The 20,119-nt window shown below is 44.2% G+C and overlaps 1 protein-coding gene across 1 annotated transcript; it reads right to left on the minus strand.

The window, feature by feature from the left end:
- Positions 1-7,446: 7,446 nt before the first annotated feature.
- On the minus strand, positions 7,447-13,172 carry Fzd4 (frizzled class receptor 4). Its single transcript, XM_027407595.2, has 2 exons — positions 12,560-13,172; positions 7,447-10,519 (listed from the first exon to the last, which is right to left on the minus strand). The coding sequence occupies exons 1-2, from the start codon at positions 12,836-12,838 to the stop codon at positions 9,191-9,193; spliced, it is 1,608 nt and encodes a 535-aa protein (XP_027263396.1). The 5' UTR covers positions 12,839-13,172; the 3' UTR covers positions 7,447-9,190.
- Between the last annotated feature and the right edge of the window lie 6,947 nt (positions 13,173-20,119).

The raw sequence follows: 20,119 nt of genomic DNA on the forward strand, positions 1-20,119 counted from the left end.
TGGGCTTGTACTTCCTTCCACATGTATAGAACAATCTATCTGGGGTTCTAGAATTATGACATGGCAGTGTTGACAGAAGCAACTTCAAGGACACAAAGCTGACTCCTATAGAAATGTCCTACTGGATATAAACGTTATAAATCAACACGTATTCAGAAAAAAATGTCCTACTGGAGGCAGTCAGCTCGGTCTAATGATTAAATGTCTCTGATGTCACATCAGGGTAGCTTTCAGCTTTCATCCTTTACATATTGAATGTAGAGGGCCACTAGGAGGAACAGAGCCAGGCTTCTAAGAGCCACGGTCTCTGCTGTTCCTCTTCCTCCTTTTGCCTTCTTTCTTGCAAATTTCTGTGAGGAAAACTTGAATGGGAAAACTTGAATGGTGAGATAAGAGCAGCTGAGAGAGGGTTAAATGATGTTGGGTATTTGAAGCCATTCTATCTGAGCTAAATCCATCAAAGCCTTGAGGCTTACTTGGGTCAGGAAGAAATGATATCAAAGATATAACGAACTAGTTGAACCAATTTGGGGGGGGGGTCAAGGGAGGCATATGCTGGTCATAGTGCCTTTGCAGAACAGTGACTGGCACACAATGCACCCTCATTCTGCTGTAAAACCAGTATTTACAAAGCAAGGCTTTTTCCAGGTTTAAATCTTGTTAATATGGCCTAAGTTCCCTTTCTGGTATTGATCTGCATTTGGGGAGTCAAAGCTGGACTTTGTCTTCAATGTTTTTTGTTTGTTTGTTTTTGTTTTGGATCACCTCCTCTCTCTTTTCCTGGCCTACTCCAGTATTGAAAATATGCAGCAGACACTCTGCAAATATTTGCTAGGGCAAAGAAGACATGGCAAGAAACAGAAAACTAGAACAAGTAACACTGTCTGGTAGGTCTTTACTTTGTAACCCATTTTTGAGGCTGGCAGATGTCCTAGCATTTTTCCAGAAAATCCTACCGAGCAATGGCTTTTGTTATCTTTGGTTTCCTTCTGCTAGCCTTAAGTCACTGAAGTTCCTTGGTCAAACCCCTGCCTTTCCCACATACATGCACACATGCATAGGCAAGGAGGTTAGAGGGAAATGGCAAAACTAAGTCTGGTTTTTCTCTGTGACTTACGCTCCATCACATGGTTTATACCATGGCCACTTAGTCTCACAGAGAATGGAATGATGCAATCCTCAGGCCTTTCAGGAAATTTGGCTACCCAATCATTTAATCTCTCATTAGAAAGGTAGCCTGGCCACAAGATTAAGCACATTCTTGGGTGAAAGAGGATTGGATGTGAGGGAGTCAAAATCTCACACAGTACTCAACTGTTCTTGGCTTGCCTCAAGCCAGTTGTTTGGAGAAACTGCAGCCTCTGTAGAGACAGGAACAGAAATGGCTCCAGAAAGCTAACCTTTGGAAAAAGAAACTTAATCTGTCAGGATTAGTAAACACCAGAGGAAAGCACAGCCTTTTGTGCTCTTCTTCCCCCTTTCCATCTAGCAGAAACCCCTATGGGTGTGACACCTGGCTCAGAAAGACTGCCTGTTGCCAGCAGTGTGGCTTCCAGAAGTACACATCCTCCTCCCCCAGGCTCTTCTCCGATCCCACTCCTTTTTCCATCTCTCATGGCCTATGCCACCTCCTTTCCTCCCAGAAGCCCTGGCCCCTGTCTCTTTGTATTATCTATGTAAGGTTCAACAATTTTGAGTCTTCTGTTCAATTTGTATGTAGATACCATGCTTAGGCACTGTGGAAGAATTTGTGATCTTTTCCCATTTAATTGTCTTTTCTTTTCTTACCCCCAACCCAAACTAATAGTCCTCAGAGGAAGAATTTAAAACTTCCCTCTCAGTGGTGACAGGAATCCTGGTGGGAGACGGATGGAGATCAAGCAACTCATGGGCAATGGAATGAATTTCATTCCATTTTATGTTTTCTCATCATGGGATTTTAAGTCAGATTCCTTTGCCATGAAGGGCTACTGATCAACTGAGCTCTGGATTTTATAACCTTAGGATGAGAGAGTCTGAGAAAGGAGGGCAGGGCTTTCTAGGAACCTCAGGTAATGGCAAGGCCCATTTTGAAGTGGTTTGGGCTGAAGCTCTGCAAGGCTAAAACATTTGCAGAATATAGCATAGATCCCCAAATCCTACCGGCTTAGCTGCTCAGAGAAGGAAAACTTAGAAGACTGAGCCTTTCTCCCAGTGCAGTTTATTTCTGGGCCTAGAACCTCCGAAACAGGAGGCCCAGGCTGACCCTTTTGGTCAAGAGTCAGCTCAACTTTAAAATTATGATCGCCTGTGAAGACTAAAATGGGAAAGGGAAAACTCAGTTCTCAGCACAGAAATGCCGAAAATCCTTAGCCTGCATTCCAGTTAGGGTCTTGGCCCCATACACAGATCTCCCACTGGGGGTAGGTGGGTGGGAGATCAGCCAAGTTCGGTCAAACCGACTGAGTGTCGGGGATCATGGAGTTTACTCTAGAGGTGCCCAGTTTATGGATAAAACTATTTACTGTAGAGATTATGCTTTATAAGCCCTAAAACACAGAAGCCCATGGGTGGGATTCATGGAGAGGCATGCCTGCCAGTCTTAGTCTCGGTGAGCCTTGTGTATTAATGAAATGCATGGAGTTTAAGGATGGAGTTTGTTTCAGTTCCCTACCGGTCTCCGTAGCAAGTGATCTCTACTGAAAAATAAAAGAAATGAATTCTCATGCAGTCCTGGAAACTAGAAACCTGAAATCAATTATTCCTTCCGGGAACTCCTAGAAGAATCCTTCATGATTTTTCTTGTTCAGGAGGCTTCTTGCAAACTTTAATGTTTCTTTCTTGGCCTGTAACTACAGAACTTCAAACTCCTAAGCATGTGACATTTCCCTGTGTGTCTGTGTCTACGTGTACCACTACTTGATGGATAGCAGCTTTAGGGTTAAGGGAGACCCCAATGGAATATGGATGCATTTTAATTTAATTACATATACTAAGATTCCCTTTCCAAATAAGGTGATATTCACAGATATCCAGTATTGGGCCTTCAACACATTTTTTTTTTTGAGATGATGCAATACAACCACAGGCATGATAAAAGTAAAATCCCATGTAGAAGAAAAACAAAATGCCAAAGTTGACATGATACTATCTCACTTTCCGTCGGTCCCACTGGGTTGCTCTCACCCTCTGAAAGTCTGGGTTCTCTCTGCAAGCAATGCTTGCCCTACTTCAGAAACACCCTGAGAATAAAACAAAATTGCATATGGTATTTTCTATTGGAAAGTGTTTCTACAAGTGCAAGGGATTATTATGAATTCATTCCAGATTGTGTTGACTTTCCCTTAACTTCATAACTACTTAATGAGTAGGTAATAGAATGAGAAACACAGCCTGACTTACAAGGAAGAGAATTTAAATTACATGCCTCCCTTCATTTGGGTTTAAGATAAAATTTATAATAGAAATCTGCAGATAAGGAGAGTAGTATTGCAAATCCTTGTACAGAGCTTTTTATTCATCCCCAAGCAGGGTGGTATTCAAATGCAGTTAAAAAGGTAGCAAGCATTTAAAGCAAATCAAGAGGGAAAATCTCAACCATGACATCAGCAGATATCAGCATTGGCAGTGGCTCGCCTGTTCTCTGTGTGGTCCATATTACTGGATATGATGATAATGTCCTGATGGTTTTTGTTTTGTTTTGCATTGCTGGGTATCAAACCCAGAGCCTCACACATGCTGGGCAATTACTCCACCACTACACTACATCTCACCTACTATCCTAACATAGCTGCTTTGTCCAGTGACTTCTCTGGATTTAGGGACAGAAACCACCCAACCTAGAAAACTAGCCCAAGATGATTTCTTTTCCCAGAAGGATGAGCTATACACAAACCAGAACCATTGTGTAAGAGGTTTGGAGCTCCAGCAGCAAGAAGAAATCTGTTTTCAGGCCACTAGACTAAACTTCAAAGGGAAAGATGGTCTCTCTTGGATACACCAAGAGAGGGGTGGTATCATTGGGGTAGCAGCTTGAGAACTTTAGCTACATCCTAAGCATCATATGATCCACTTGCTTGCATTGACCTTGGATTGTGGGGGTTTGACAACCCAGGAGAAATCCGAGCAGGGAAAAAAATAGCACAAGCCAAAAGAGCAATTTCTCAAACTACTGAACAAACTGATCCCCTTTCTCAGTGCTGGGGACTTCCATATACCTTCAAAAAACACACCAAAGTACACACTAGTTAATAAACAAAACTTTATTTTCCTTTAATACAAAATTAAATAGCAAGTTTTTTTAATACAGTGATAAATTAGAAATTTACAGTACAGACATCAATGCAGACACACTTTTGTACATCCTTAAAAGGAGGGCCTATTTCCTTTGAAATTTAGCAATTTGTTCAGGGTATGTATAGCAGGGTTTGCCTGGTACCTCTACATCAAGCATCTGAATGGCCCCAGGTTGCCTCCAGGTTTCTAGAACTGTTGAGAGGCATGAGGATCCAAGAAAATGCCAGAGAGCAACTAGCCAGACTGCTACATAGAACAGCTCTAAGTGTATTTTATCTTTCTGCAGACTGGGACTGTTACTTAGTTCATCTTTCTTATGAAGAGCTCAAGGGGCCTTCAGCCTTGGGCCTTCTAAAGCCTCACCCCATCTTTGTGAGGTAGAAGAAACTCAGAACCACCTGGATGCCCACTAGGAAAGCTCTAAAAAGCAACTTACCTCTCCCTATGCCCACAGTAAGTCAAGACCTCAGCTGTTAAACTTCCAGGATTTTGAAATGTGTACAGCTTGGGAGGGGGGACTGACACTTTTTTTTTTTTTTTTTCGTGGCACAGAGTTGTGCTTAACCCTTTTCAGAAGCCTAATGGGATGACAGTGATCATTAACTGAACATTTTGGGAGATCAGGAAGGCACAAAAGCTCTGACGATGTGGCTCATATGGGATTCCAAAAAGACTCTCTCCCAACTGCCTGGGTGAATACTAGGAATTGGCTTCTGCAAAGAGGGGAAATAAAACAAATGAGAAACAAAAATAAGTTATCACCAGGGCAAATGTGCTTATCAGTCGAAGAGAAGAGGTATGCTGGGGTGGGGGTTGGGGGCATGGCAAAAGAAAGTAACAGAGAGCTCTATCCAGATGCCAGTGGAACAAAATCTATTACTTGGGGCTTCAATATATGATCCTTTGTAGGAGCAAAATGCTCTCTCAGGAGTTTCAAATCTTTGACCTAGGCATGAGGGGAAAATGATAACCAGGTCCTTTGCCAGACACATTGCAAACCCAGAGAGGGACTCTGAAATAAAAAAACAATAAAAGAACAAAGAACATTGTCCAAGTCCAAGGACTCATGACTGGCAAGAATAGAAACTCTCCCCCATGCCCTCCATCACAGGATGAAATTTACACATGAAGCAGTTCCTGCCAAAACCTGTTCCCTTTTGGTTTCCCTTCCTAACTGCTGCTATGAGTCCCTAAACAGACAGATCACACTGGTGAAACCTCTTTCAACTGTGACTGCTCTTCCAGGGTTGAGGATGCAAAGTCCATCTTGGTGTCCCATGACCCAATGAGGCACTCAATACCAAAGACACTTAATTCTGTGAACAGAGGGCTGGAGATGTTGTTAGATAGGGCCAGACAGTAAGGGTGTGTGTGTCTTGGGTTCCGGCTTTAGTGAATAAAAGTGAGGGAGTGATGGAAAGAAGAAAGTAAGGGAATGTCTCAGGAAATAGTATCACCTTTCCCTTGTTTCAGGCCTCTGGGCACTGTGCCAGCTCAGAAGCCATCTCAGCAACCAGGAAATGGGTCACCACAAAGGAAGAAAGATATCATCAGCCCAGTAGTTCCACCAGGTGCTTCTGGCCAATTCTCCCCTACACAGCGTTCCTCTGCCCTAAGATTTGGCTGTTATGAAGCAAGACAAAGGGGTTTATCAAAACAGAGGTTAGGCAGAGGTGCCCTTAGCTGTGCTTAACAGAACATTTGGAAGCTTGAGGACTGTTCTTGAAAATTACACTCACACTTACTCATGCTAGATATCAGAGAAAGGAAAAAAACAAAACAAAACAAAACAAAAAACCCCTAACTTAGCCGGGCGTTGATGGCGCATGCCTTTAATCCTAGCACTCCGGAGGCAGAGGCAAGCGGATCTCTGTGAGTTCCAGGTCTCCAAAGCAAGTGCCAGGATAGGCTCCAAAGCTACACAGAGAAACCCTGTCTCAAAAAACAACAACAACAAAAAAACAAAAAACAAAAAGACAGACAGACAGAAAGAAAGAAAGAAAGAAAGAAAGAAAGAAAGAAAGAAAGAAAGAAAAGAAAAAACCCTAACTTTCGGCTCAGCATGCTGCTGTCCTCAAACATACCTGCGGAAGTCCCACGGAACACTCCAATCCCTGACCTTCCTGTGTCCAAGGCCACAGTAAATGCTGGAGTTCAGTCCTTGGGACCTACTCTGATTGTTCCAGGGAGTTTGTATGGAGATAGCCACAAAGCAAGGCTGATGTTTTCTGTCATTATTAATAATGGAAAGGTAGAGAAATCTAGGAAGGGATGTGTGAGAAGGAGCTAGTGGAAAAGACATGAAGAAGTGATTAGGTTGCTTGAAGGGTATTAGTAAGGGACTCCTCAGTCACCAGGTTCTTTTCCTGGAAACTAGAAACATTCTCCATCATCTGGAATATGAAAGGGAAGGTCTAACAACTCCATGACATTGCTAAGACTATTAAACTAGTCTGAACTGACAGCTCCTTTTACTCAAACATAACTTCCCCTGAAAAGGCAAGTGACTGATGGGACAGAAAAATTGTCAGTATACTAGCTCCAGAATTCAGAATGCAGATGGCCAGGTTCACCCAAGGGCTTGCTGTTGTCATGGTTGTTGTTGACACATGCCCAACACCTACTTGTGGCCCAGCCCTGAAGCATTATAAGGAGAATTGCATTAAAAAGCCTACACAGCAAAGGCAGTCAGCTATTGCCTGGTCCTCCATCCTATCCCTGGGCCAGAGTCACTGCACAACTCCCAAGACACCAGAGCAGAGCGTGAGTAAGGGCAGAATCTGCCCTTGGGTGCACACTCCAGGGCCCTGGACAGCTATGGGAACTGTCTGCGAGCAGCACAGGGTGTGTCCATTTCACATTTCATAGGCAGCTCTTTCAGGAGTTAAACTGGCCCTTCCAGGGATCAGTTCTCATGCTCCTAGAGCCTTATGCTGTAGTCTAGCTTAGGTATTTAGACTGTGTAAAGCATCAGGGGCCACCCAGGTCCATGGAGGTCTTTCTCACAAGCCCCAAGACTCTCCTTTCTGAACACACATTGGGCCTTATATGCATCTTGACCTCAGATAGTTGCATAACTTGCAAAAAGAAAGGGTACAGGGAGAAAATGCTAAGTCATAGACATAAAGTTCAAAAACAAACAAACAAACAAACAACAACAACAAAAACATCCAATTTTTAAAAAATGTGTATTTCCAGAATTTGATCACTTATTTGGGATCTAGCGTCTGTGAAATTGTGAAATGTTTCTCTATGAAGTATAATTGGCAAAACACGAAGAAGAGCTTTCTTACTAAAAGGACAAAGCGTGAATCAATAAATAACTGCAGTTGCTGAAGCAGACAGGTATGAAATATGAGGAGAGCAACCTGTGACATGTACAACAGTTTGTCCCAGAGATCTGGTGATTAAAAGGCCTACGGCAGGTTAAGAGAAACGCCAGTTACAATTTTAAAAGAACTGCAACTTTTGATAGGTTGCTAGCGGGTACCCCCTCGTGAGGGACTTAAAGCATAAATTTTAAGAGCTTTGGATACCCCAGCAAAGGCAATTAAGACCTGTGCTGTTAGACCTTGCAGCTCATTTCATACGGTCTATACTATATCCCCTCCTAACCAATCCAGCTTCTGGCTGGCATTCTGGCGATTCATTAGGCACCATATAAATACTCCAGGCCACACTGCCTCTAATGAAGTCTTATAAGGAGCCTTTGCCAATTACTAAGGAACAATTATGCACCAAGAATTCGGGTCTGCTGTCCTTAGTTGCCTTTGCAAAGTTGAATAAGTCTCCATTGTGGTAAGTAGACCAAACTCTGATAACATTCTTATGCTGGGGGTGGGGTGGGGGCACTATCACTACAAATGCAAGCTGACCACAGTTTTAAAGTCAATTGAGTATACTATGTCATGGTCCAAGAATTTGCTTTTAATTGTAATTGACACACACAAATTACACAGTTAATCTGTGCGAATGCAAAGTTGCCAAGAAATTTAACATTTCAGTTCTTCCAGACTGGCGTCTGCCTAGATGCAATCAAACAAACTAAAATATTTTAAGTCCCAATTGCTTAACATTACTTAATGCAATAGGTCTCTGGGGTCGGTAAGGGAAGTCAACTTAGTAAATCTCGTTTTCCTCTGAATTAAGTGATTGTCAGAAAGTGAATCACCTTTCCTTCCCCCCTCATTAGGCATGCTGCAGTGCAAAAAAGTCCTATAAAAATAATTTTCCTTCAGTCATTAGTGAAAAGTGAGGAAAACAGGGGCTGCCTAGAATAGGGATGTTGAAATTTGAGAGAGAGAGATCCATTGGATACCTTACGTGTGTTAGTACAGTACTTTTGTTTGTTCAAACAATTCTGTTTTACGACAAAGGCACTGAAGGATTTTGACACCACCTCTTGGGAGTACGCTCCAGAGTTCCAAACAGCAGACAGTGTAGGCCAGAAGATGTTTATGTTAGACCAGCCAAACTATCAAACTCTGCAACACGCCTCCCACCCCAGTGTTTCCAGTGTTTATAGATCACTTTGCTATCTGAAAGACCTAGTTACTATTTAAAATTTAAGAGTTTTAAAAAATTAATCTTTCTCCCTGCAAGTAATCAACTCACAGCTGAAATCCCACCCGGTAGGGGCGAACAGCATCACCCTGGACTTTAGGAATCTAAGCAGGACCTGTACGCTCCAAGCTGAGACCTGCTAAAGTGATCAACATTTTGATTTTTCACAGCTTTGAAAGCCTCTAACTGGCTTTTCCATTTTGGATCATTCCAAAGTCGCTTTTATGATGCTGGGTGGGGTGAGGGGTGGTGGGCTGACAGTGGGGGGTGCTAAAGTGTTTCTAGTTTGTTCAAACTGAGAGTCACTGAGTAATTTCCTTCAAAATGAGGAAAGTGTAGAAGCCGGCTAGTCTTATACCACAGTTTCATTGCCTTTCCCTGGCTTCACCCAACCATTCCCCCTCTTCTCTCTCTTTACCTTCCCAGAATTCACCAATCGGTTAGAACATTTTTGCCACGTGTGAAGGGTTTTGGCTGACCAAATCCACATGCCTGAAGTGATGCCCACAAGCAAAGACATAAAAATTTTCAACATTTCCACTGCCATATTAGAGTCATCTGCAGAATACCGAAAGAGTGCCCAGTTAGAGATTTCATAGAAGTAACAGGCAATCACACAGGTTGCAGGAACCGTGTACAGTACTGAGAAAACCCCGATCTTGACCATTAACCTTTCCAACTTGTCTGTCTTTGTCCCATCTTTTTGAAGATTTGACCGAATTTTGAATAAGGCCACCAAACCCGCTGCAATGAACAGAGTTCCGATCACCAAATATGTAAAGAGAGGAGCCACCACAAAGCCAGTGAGAGCATCTAGGTTTTGGTTCCCAACATAGCACAGGCCTGTGAGTTCATCGGCATCTACTAGTCTCATAATCAAGATGACAATGGTTTTCACTGCAGGGATAGCCCAGGCTGCAATGTGGAAATAAGAGCTGTGCATTTCAATGGCTTCATGACCCCACTTGAGTCCTGCTGCCAAAAACCAAGTAAGTGTCAGAATAACCCACCAAATGGAGCTGGCCATTCCAAAAAAGTACATCAGCAAGAAAATTATTGCACATCCTGTGTTCTTAAGTCCTTCTTGGATGAGAACGGGTTCTGCCGCCTCTTCAAAATCACAGGATATCCTTTCCCGGCCTACAGTCAGCCGAACAATATAAGCAATGCTATAAATATTATAGCACATACTGAGAAATATGATGGGACGCTCAGGGTAAGAAAACCTGGATGAATCGATCAGGAAGGTCAACACAGTGAAGGTGGTAGAGATGAAACACAGGCTGGCCCACACTGCCATCCAAATATCCGTGAACTCCTTAGCTGAGCGGCTATACAAGCCAGCGTCGTAGCCACACTTGAGAACACAGTTCAGGCTCCTTTTTACCCAGATATACTGATCAGAATTGGTTCCCACAGAGTGGCACTCTTCTCCCGGCTGGATGGGGGTTTTGTGAGGCAAGGGCACCTCTTCATCGCCTGGTCCTTCCATGCACATATGGTTGTGGTCATTCTGGGGTGGGAATTTGCTGCAGTTCAGGCTATCTGGCCAGGCAAAACCAAATTCTTTCAGGACTGGTTCACATCGTCTCTTGACTGAAAGACACATGCCACCACACGGGCCAATGGGGATGTTGATCTTCTCTGTGCACATAGGCACATAAACCGAACAAAGGAAGAACTGGAAAAGTAATAACACGAACAAAGAAAACAATGAATGGGGCTTTGAGCAAATGCACAAAACTGAGTGAACGCTTCCAGGCAATATCTACTCCTAAGCCAGCCTACTGGGAATATGTCTGTTTACTCTGACTTGAGATACTGGTGCCTACTATCCATCACTTTTACAGTTTCCTTAGTTGGGAATCTAGTAACGCTTTTCAGAGGAACATAAATGAATAAATAAATATATGGAGCTTTCATATCGTTTCCACATAAACCTTACAAAAATAAACTTTTAAAAACTGACTTTCAATATCCCTCTCCTTCTAGCTACCATTTGAAAGATCTAAAAAGTCTAATAAAGTGACTTGGTCACTTAGGTGATGGGTGCTTGACTTTTATCCTCATTTCTCTGTCACCTTAAAAATAACTGTAAGAAAATAGAGATCCTGTTACCATTCTGGTTTTTTTTTCCTAATTTCCATTTTAATTTTCAAAAGGCAATCCCATATTGACAACAGAAAATGTACTAATTTGAGACTGTTAGACTCAAGGAAGAGATATGGGTTAGGGGATCTGATCTCTGGGGATTTGTTTGGCTAGCATTTCGTCAATGAATAATAACGAGACACAATAGGAAGATGTAAACGTTAAGCCCCTGAAATTGCAATACCAGCAGGCGGGAGTCCAGTTGCTGTCCTCAATTCCTCCAGCATTGATAAACAGTCTCCTTGGCTCCTTACAGATGTTGTCTATGGAGTCTAGAGTTACAAGTAACTATTTTCCAGCATGTAAAGGGATCCAGTCTTGACTTTCAAAACAGCTTGGCTGCTTCCCCAGGATACATGTAATTAAAAATATATATCCCTGCAAAAGCTGTTTCTCCAACAAAATTGCCACTGATGTCAGCTATGTGCTGTTTCCAAATGAGAGGCAGAGGATCATTTCTTAAGCTTTTATAACCTAGTTTTGAAGTCCTGAAACTTCCACAGGGATATTTCATCAACAACAGGTCTAACCCCACCATCTTCCCCAGACCACAATCCAGCTTTTAAAATGACCTATGTAAAAACACGAGCTGGTAAGTAAACTGTATGTCTGTTTCTTATCTCTCTGCAGGCAGAACTAAAGATCTCTTGAGGTTTCAGTCTGGACAACTCTAACCTCTATTTTTCACCAACTGCTCTCTCTTCTAGCTTTATTAAAGCCACTCAGCCTCACCAACCAAAACATGACCAGTGTTAAGTTTTTAAAACTTCCTTTCAATCCACCTCCTGATTGAGTTCGCTGTATATGTGAAATTGTAACTACGTTTGTATATGCAAATTACTTTTCAGGTATTATTGTAGGAAGAATTTCTATATCATCGCAAATATGTAAGTTTTAACATTTTAATGACTGCCTCCAAAGGAGAGGGGAGAAGTTCTTCAGATATGCAAACTACCTTCCTGGAGCTTTTTCAGTCCCTCCAAACACTAAACCTGCCTCCAACCCTAAGGACAAGAAAGAACTCAGGCCAACGCTTTCCTGTACGACCTCTGAAGAGTACAGGGTGACGGCGGAGGCATTCTGCAGGAAACGATTCGACAGTGATATTTTATTTGGTAACCTACACTGAAAAATTCAGGGAGACAGGAGGTCGATGAGCGACCTGGAAGGGCGAAGTTCTATCTCCTTATCACTCCTTCCAAGTTTTAGGTGCAACTGGCTGCCCTGCCAGGACTCGCCCACCAAGCAGCGGCTGCCGGAATCCTTGGCAAAGATAAGCCTCAGCTCCACTGGGGTTAGGGGCTTGGCCAGACATGGGCAGGGGAGAAAAACGGAAGGGCGGGGTGTAAGAATGGGTTCTTTCGCGGGCCAGATGACTTACACAACGTTTTGGCTTCCAGTCTCCAAGAGGGACAGAAAAGTGGGGGGTGGGGTGGGGGGTGGAAATCACTTTTCCACAAGTTGTACCCTCAAGTTAGGAAGGGAACAGAGGGCTTAATCTGTCAGGGATTCCAAGGAAGGAGTTTGGGAGTCCCTGTATATCTCCAGGGGTGGGGGTAGGGGCGCCCACCTGCAGCTGGCTGGAGCAGCCGTACTGGATGAGCGGCGTGAAAGTTGTCAGCTGCAGCTCGGCGTCCGTCTGCAGCTCGTGTCCCACCAGGTTGGGCATCTTGGTCACGTTGTATCCGAGGTTCTGGCACATGGCGATGCGGATGGGGTCGCAGCGCCTCTCCTCCTCGTCCCCGAAACCCAATGCTGGCCGCAAGAACAGGAGCAACTGCAGCAGCAGCCCCAGCCTGACGCCTCCAGGCGCCCCCGGGACGCTCGGCTCTGTGCCCCGCCAGGCCATGGCCAGAGCCACGGGCAGCAGCGGCGGGGGCTGCTCCAGCAGACACCCCCAGTTTGCACAGGGGCGCCGGTGGCCGCGCTGCTCCCAGCTCCGGATAGGGAGTCCCGTAAGGCGCCAAGAGCGACGAGCGGGCAGCGGCCGCCTCTCCAGCAGCTGTACAAGACTGTGAGGGATATCAGACACCCGGAGCCGGGGCAGAGGGACGGACTGCTAGGGTCATGGCTGCAGGCGGCGATCCCAGAACCCGGCGCCGGCCGAGTCCGGCTTTTCGGCGAAGCCCGCCTGCACTCTACGCCGCGCTGCTCTCACCGCCCCAGCGCTCTGTGGAGCTGGAGGTTCGCAGGGCGGGGGCGGGGCGTGACGGACAACGCGATTGTCCAATGAGAGGTTGCCTTTGGCAGAGGGGGCGGGAAGGGGCGGGGCCTCTCTCCCGCTGTAAGGGTCAGGCCGGGGACCGCAGCCTGATCCTCCCTCCCTTGCTCTCTCCAGAGCCGCCCCGCCCCGCTAGGCTTCCAAGCGTTTGGCGTCCTCCCACCCGGATCCATTGCACACTGCGGGCCAGGCGTCGTTGGGAGCCCCGTGGCTCCTGCCCAGCCAACCTGCTCTCCTCTCTCAGGTGAGAAGTGTTCACACATCTATGCCCCTTTCATGTTCTCCTTCCAGCTGTCAACTCCAGCCCGGTGGCCACCTCTCTGTATCAAGCAAAATAATGAACACAAAGAACACGGTATTTAGGATTTACACAGATTGTGGCTTTAAATCCTCGCTGTGTGACCTTGAGCAAATTGCCCAACCTCTCGGCGTCAGGTTCCTCATCCGTAAAGTGACTTGGGAGGATTAGCGATAAAGCCTGAAATGCTTAGAGCTGGTGCCTGGTACAGCGCGAGTTCGCAGCAATTTTCTCCCCCAGCCAGTGGGGCTGGCGCCCGGCCCCCCGGCCCCGCCCCGCGCTCGGCGCGACCTGCGCCGGAGAGCAACCCGTCTCCAGCCACGGTGGGGGAGGCGCCCCGGAGCAGCAGAGCAGCGGACGGGCTCGCGCTCTGATTTCCTCACCGTACGAAATGAAATTCCACAGGGGGATTCGAAAGGAAATGAGGCCGGGACGCTCCGTGCTTCTCAGCCCGCCGCCCTTCCTGTCTCGGGGACACGGTTTCTAAATAAGGTTGGGAGGGTGAGAGCGCGGGAGGGAAGAGGCTTGACCTGTGCACCCCGGGCGAGGAAGGCGCACAAGCCACAGGGACGCGCCTTTCCAGACCTGGGACACCCCTCGCCTGCATCCTGCACTCCTTTGGTCCCCTTTCTTGCATTGCATGGGGCTTTGGAGATAGGCAAATCTTTCCACTTGGGTTCCAGTCCAGCTTCTCTCCTTTTCACCCACAAAGGGCTTTGTGTTGGTTCACCCTCTCTCTCTTTCCTTTCGGCCAGTGGAACGCTCAGCAGGTGATTTCCTAAACCATTAACTTGTTACTTGATTGGTCAAACTAATAGGAGCTCCAAACTCCTATTTGGCAGGCCAACTTGTAGTGAAGTCCTGTCACAGTGGTTCTCAGTACATAAGGTAATGCCTGCAGTGTTAATCATCTAGTACGATGGATGACCGATGAATGATACTGAATAACTCAGATATCATTTTTTTTGTTGTTGTTATCTGGGACAGATCGTGAAAGTCAGGTTGTAAGACTACTTCCTGTTTACCACTGTCGTTTTAAATACACCTCTGACAGCCCAGGTTTGAGGATATGGGTAATCAGTAAAGTGATTCCTACCCTCTTCTTCAGATCTGTTTGCCTAAGCACTTGCTAGTGTTTTTCCTGGAGCCATTGTGTCTTCCCAATTCAGCTGATCCTCTGGCACACAGCTGAGGTAAGGTAGAAATTGGAAAGATGCGTGCATTCCTATTTTATATTTTTAGTTTTCTTATGTTGGCTGGGCCCAGTTGAGGGTAAGAATGGAATCAGCTGGTTTTGGCATTTGGCTCTATGCCTGGAACTGTTGGGCACATAGAAGCTGCATCGTCTCAAATCACTGTCATAATTTCCTGGTAAAGTAGATTTATTGGCCCCTTAAGCAGGCTGGGAAACTGAGACTGGAACTAAATCAATAATTAGAAATGATAGGGCCAATCAAATCAGGGCCCAGCCTTTCAAAGATGGAGGGCAAGATTACTTCCCAGGAGTTCAGGACAGTGCTGAGTCCTTTGTATACTGGTGTCAAAGGCCACTAGCGTACCAAGATGCATAAATGATCAGATGAATAGATCAGTGGCCCATTCGCTGTTTGAGAGGACCAAATCAGATCAGTAAATGAATACATGATCCTTCATCCTCTAGGATCACATAGGAGGCAAATAAAACACACTCAGTATGGTAAGTACGCTGAGAATTGTGAGCAAACTGGAGGCAGAGGTAGTTGAGTTTGGAGAGCTACTCAAAGAGATGACCTGTGAGACTATGAGCTACTTAACAAAGTGGGCTTGGTGTACAACTGGCACTTCTCCTAGAGCAGGGTGTGTGCATGGTTTATGAAACAGTAAACTTCCTGAAATCAAGGAGGAGGCTGGATCTGTTACTCCCTGAGCACCTGGCACATAGACTACATGGGACATCATTTGTGTTGGCTGAGGGGGGGTACTATTATCAAATCAATAACAGATTTCATAAGAAACCTTATTCTACACCATGTTCATTACTAATACTCATGGTTGTATTTAATGCTCATAACCCCCCCCCCAAGAAAGCATGTGTAGAGAGTTCATGCAATCTGCCCAAGGTGCAGATTGTAGTAGAGGAGGATTCAGGTGCCCACTGCTGTAGTCTAAACTCTATGGCCATGTTCCTGCACTCAAAGAGGAAACTTCTAAATTCTCAGCCTCATCTGCTATTGTGGATGGCCTTTTCTGTGGGGGATCCTGACCTCTTCTCCTAGGCCTAGAATCCCTCCTCAAGCATGTTTGAAGGAACTTGTCTCCTTTTAGAACATATGAAGAAGCCCCTTTCCCATCAGAAGCTTTTCCTGTCAACAGCTTTTCTTTCCAGCCAGGGAACTCATCACAGGTATTTTCCAAAAAAGAAAGCCAGGGGAATCATGTTTCAGTCTGAATGTGGAGAGAAAACAAAGGCCAGGATTTCAAGCTAAGTCTGACTGGCCCCTTGGCTTCCCTCTCATTGAGTTGTTCGCACGGTCCATTACTGCCCCTGGTACCAAATACAACATGCTTGTCTTTGTTACAGAAACGACTTCTCTGAGGGATCCAGGTAGAGGATATTACCCAATGACAGGAACAATGTGTCTGAGAGGAAAAGATAGAGACACATGAAAGAACCTTCCGTTATCCTAAAGTACAGGTCTCCAGCCACCAGTGGCTTAGTCCCAAGTGCTGGGCAGTTTCCTTGGTCCAGCCTTCTAGTTTTCAGGATGCAAGCCCTTGGGAGCTGCTGCAAACATGACTTCTGCATGGGCAGTTGGAGAGCTTTGCCTCAGTATGTAATGAGAGGCTGGGATCCAGTGAATGGCTGTGATGTGTTATGTTTTCAATGTGACATTTCTGCTATGTTTGTGTAACAGTACCTGAATTAAAGGCTGCATTTGAAGGCTAGTAGTTAGGTTAAAATCTACCACCTAAGGGGTTGGGTTCAGTCAACATGCTGTCCCTCCTAAGGAAAACTTCTTATTTGTCATTCTTTGCTAACCCAATTAAATGTTGAAGTAGTCACCCCAGAGCCTGCTTTTTATTTCCTGAGAAACAATCCAAACTAATCCATATTCAGTAGCTTCTAAGAAAAGTCTTATTCCAACCACTCATGAAGAAACCAGCTTCTTTGAATCTAGACAGAACATTTAGAAATCACAAAGAGCCGTCTTGATAGAAAATGCAAGGGAGTGATTCATTATTACTCCAATTGGTTTGGGAGGGGAAATTCACTGGGATTAATACTGGTACCTATTGGGAATTTACTGTGGAGCCTCAATATCACAGGGAGACGCCAAGCCACATCCTATTAACTTGCAAGTGTCTTGGGTACTACACCTACACTCAAACTAGTTATCAAGCAAAAATATGTCGCTGGGTCAGGTAGATGAGAATACTAATCTTGCTGTGAGCCGAACAATTGGAAATCCTAAGAGACTAAGTAACAGCTATTAAATGGCAGAGTCAAAGTCAGGTGTTTTAGACAGGCAAAGTAACACAGCTTCACAGAGTTAAACAAATGCAGCATAAAAGAATGCAGCACATCTTTGCTTCATTAAAATAAATGTTCCATAGTATAAACAAATGTAACACATCTTAAAGTAGCATTCCACAACACTCTGATTCTGAAAATTTTTTCCCTATACCATTCCAGATTAATGGTGACCACAGGAGGATTTAGCACAAGATTGGAGGTAAAGGAGAAGCAATAGTTTGATGCTCTGAAAGTCAGATGTGAGTGTAGGACATCATGAACACACAAACACTGTGTCTCACCTGTTAGTATGCAAGAGCAGCTGGACTTGAAGTTCCTTCACCTGCTGATAAATGACTTCTTTCAGTCACTTACTTCACCAGGGTTGGAGGTAGTAAAACTGTATCACTGTGAGTTCCATTTTGCCCTGGATTTTAGACATCGCACGCAGCTTCCAGCCTTTCTTCCCGATTGCATCCCTAGCTGGTCTTAGATGACTTCAGGAGCAACATCAGGCACAGAGGCAATATCTCACCTGGAATATTTATATTAAACTATTCTTCCTCACTCATAATGCCCCTGACTAGTATATCCCATAAAAAGATTCATTGAATGTTAGCCCTTGGGAACTGCACCTGAACTTGCAGGGAAGCTATAGCAAGTAAATATGACTTGTCCATGTGGCATGGCAAATGAGCTATTGGACCAGTTTGCTAACTTAGATCTTTGACCTAAGTATGTATCACATTCTTCTTTGATGTATGTATGGGCCTGCAATCAGCCTGTTATAGCAGATGCTATTATCGGTAGCAAGCATTTCATTGACCAAGGCACTTGGTGTTTTACATACATTGTCTTTGTTTAATCCACACTATCCCCAGAATAGATATTAAATCTGACTTACTTCTCTCCAACTCCACCACCCTGAGCAGTCCAGGCTCCTTCTTCCAGCTCTCTGTTTTTATCTCGTTTTTTACCACTTAGCAGTAATCCAATCTCTCTATACAAGAGGGAGCTTTTACAGCAAACTCCACAGGTTGTGTTCCTTTTTGACTCAAAACTTCTCAGGCTTTTCTCATTACAACTGGAATAAAATTTACCAGGCCAGGAAGACCCAGAAGAGCCCTTTTCAGTCACATTTAGCTTTCTTACCATGTTAAACTGCTGTGTCCTTTTTCCTCTTCCCAAAACATTCTAAGCTAGTTCCTGGCTATCTTCTCTGCCTAGAATGTTCCTTGTAGTCTTTCTCATAACAGATGTCATTGCCTCTGAGACACCTTCCCTGAAAACTCATGTCTCATCCTTCCCTTTTACTATCGACTCCTTAGTCCTGTTGTTTTACTTCTTTCAAAATTGTTCTTCCCCTCCTTCTCAAGAAACTTGCCTGAGGTGCCATAGTAAATGGCAGGAACAATATTCTTACTTGGGTCCATTTGGCTCTACTGGCAGTACTTTATCCATTTTGACTATCATACCTGTTTTTGCATTATTTTCTCCTACAGGTCATCTCTGCACTCAGTGAATATATCATAGGATACTAGAACTGAATGGAACTTTTGATGATTAGCTATTTCCTTGTAAAGTCATTACAGTAAAAGTAACTACTTAACAACTACTTATTGAGGCTTCACAGTGTGTATAGCTAAGGTAATTAAAGATCACTCACTTAAAACATTCTAGGGATTTACAGATTTTTTTAACCTGATTTTGCTTCAGTAGCCCTTAGGTTTTCAGTTTCAAGAATTTGAATAAAGTTGGATCCAATGGCACATTCCTTTAATTGTAGTACTGAGGAGGCTGAGGTAGGATGAGCTAGACTAAGGGAGATCCTGGTTCAGAACAAAAAACAAAAAAAGTGTGAATTATAAATGCCCTGTCGTGATTTTTCTGTTTATCTAATTGCGTTTGAGAATCAAAACTCATGATTTCAATTCTTTATATTCTAAAAGCAGGAAAAGGAATGCCTTTTAAGAAAATGTTTTTTAGGCAGATGTCAAGAAAAGACAGGCACTGATAGCATCTGATAACCAGAGACCTGCAAGGACATTTCCAGATCTGCTGCTGCAGAGCCCTGTTTAGCAGATAAAGAAGCTGAGACCACTTAGAAATGACTCATGGAAGAACAGCATTAGAACCATGTCTTTGATTCATGTGGCATATCAATCTGTCTTTCCTTTGCCTCCTTTCTTCTGTAGAAACAGCAAAGACCCAGCAGGCTGACTTGAGACTGCAGACGGTACACAGGGAATAAGTTCACAGATTGCCCTTCCTTGTGTTCGAATACTGCTACACATTATCTTTCATTCACTCACTAAGAACCAGCGCCCCACCTGACTGCCTGCCTGCAGTGGCTAATCACTCTAAATCTGCCATCAGCTCTCCTCCTTATCAAAGATTGTTTTTCTGAAAAATGCCATGTTGAATTTCTTCCTCCTTGACTCTATTGAAGGTATCATGTTGGGACAGGCTAGTGAATTACAGCATTCATACCACATCAGAGCTAGAGAAGTTGGGAGCTCAGAGGATTTTAGACTTGTAGTTACCACAGAGGCCACAGACTCTCTTATCACCCAGTTTTGCAGGTAAACGATTGGAAGAGAAAAGGGAGTATCAGTACTGTCCACACTGGTGCTGCTAACTGCACACAGGGTAAGGCCAGAGCCCAGGGCATCTGATTCACAGTTCAGGGCTTCATTATGCTGAAACCATAGCACTTAGAACACAGTGATACCATAATACTGACCTAGCCACAGCATCTTCCTCCATGGAAATGAAGAAATTCTGCTTCCTCTTTAGAATCAAAGCCCTACATAGTACCTTTCTCCAAGAAGAACAAAAACAAACATTAATGAAATGTCTTTATTATTCTAATAATTTTGTGATACTTAGATAAAAATATGAAATTTCTTGCCATTGGGTTTAGAAAATGCTGTTAGCTCTCCCTGCCCCACTTCATGTGACAAGTGAAACTGTATATATTTATGGTGTACAACACAATCTTTTGATTTATGAAATGATATAGGTTGTGAAATGATAATCAAACTGAAGCTAATTAAAGGGATCCATCATCTCACATAGTTGCCCTTTTTATTATGTGTCAAATGCTTAAGATAACTTA

The sequence above is a fragment of the Cricetulus griseus genome, chromosome 3 (genome assembly GCF_003668045.3).
Source record: "Cricetulus griseus strain 17A/GY chromosome 3, alternate assembly CriGri-PICRH-1.0, whole genome shotgun sequence".
Taxonomy (NCBI): Eukaryota; Metazoa; Chordata; class Mammalia; order Rodentia; family Cricetidae; genus Cricetulus; species Cricetulus griseus.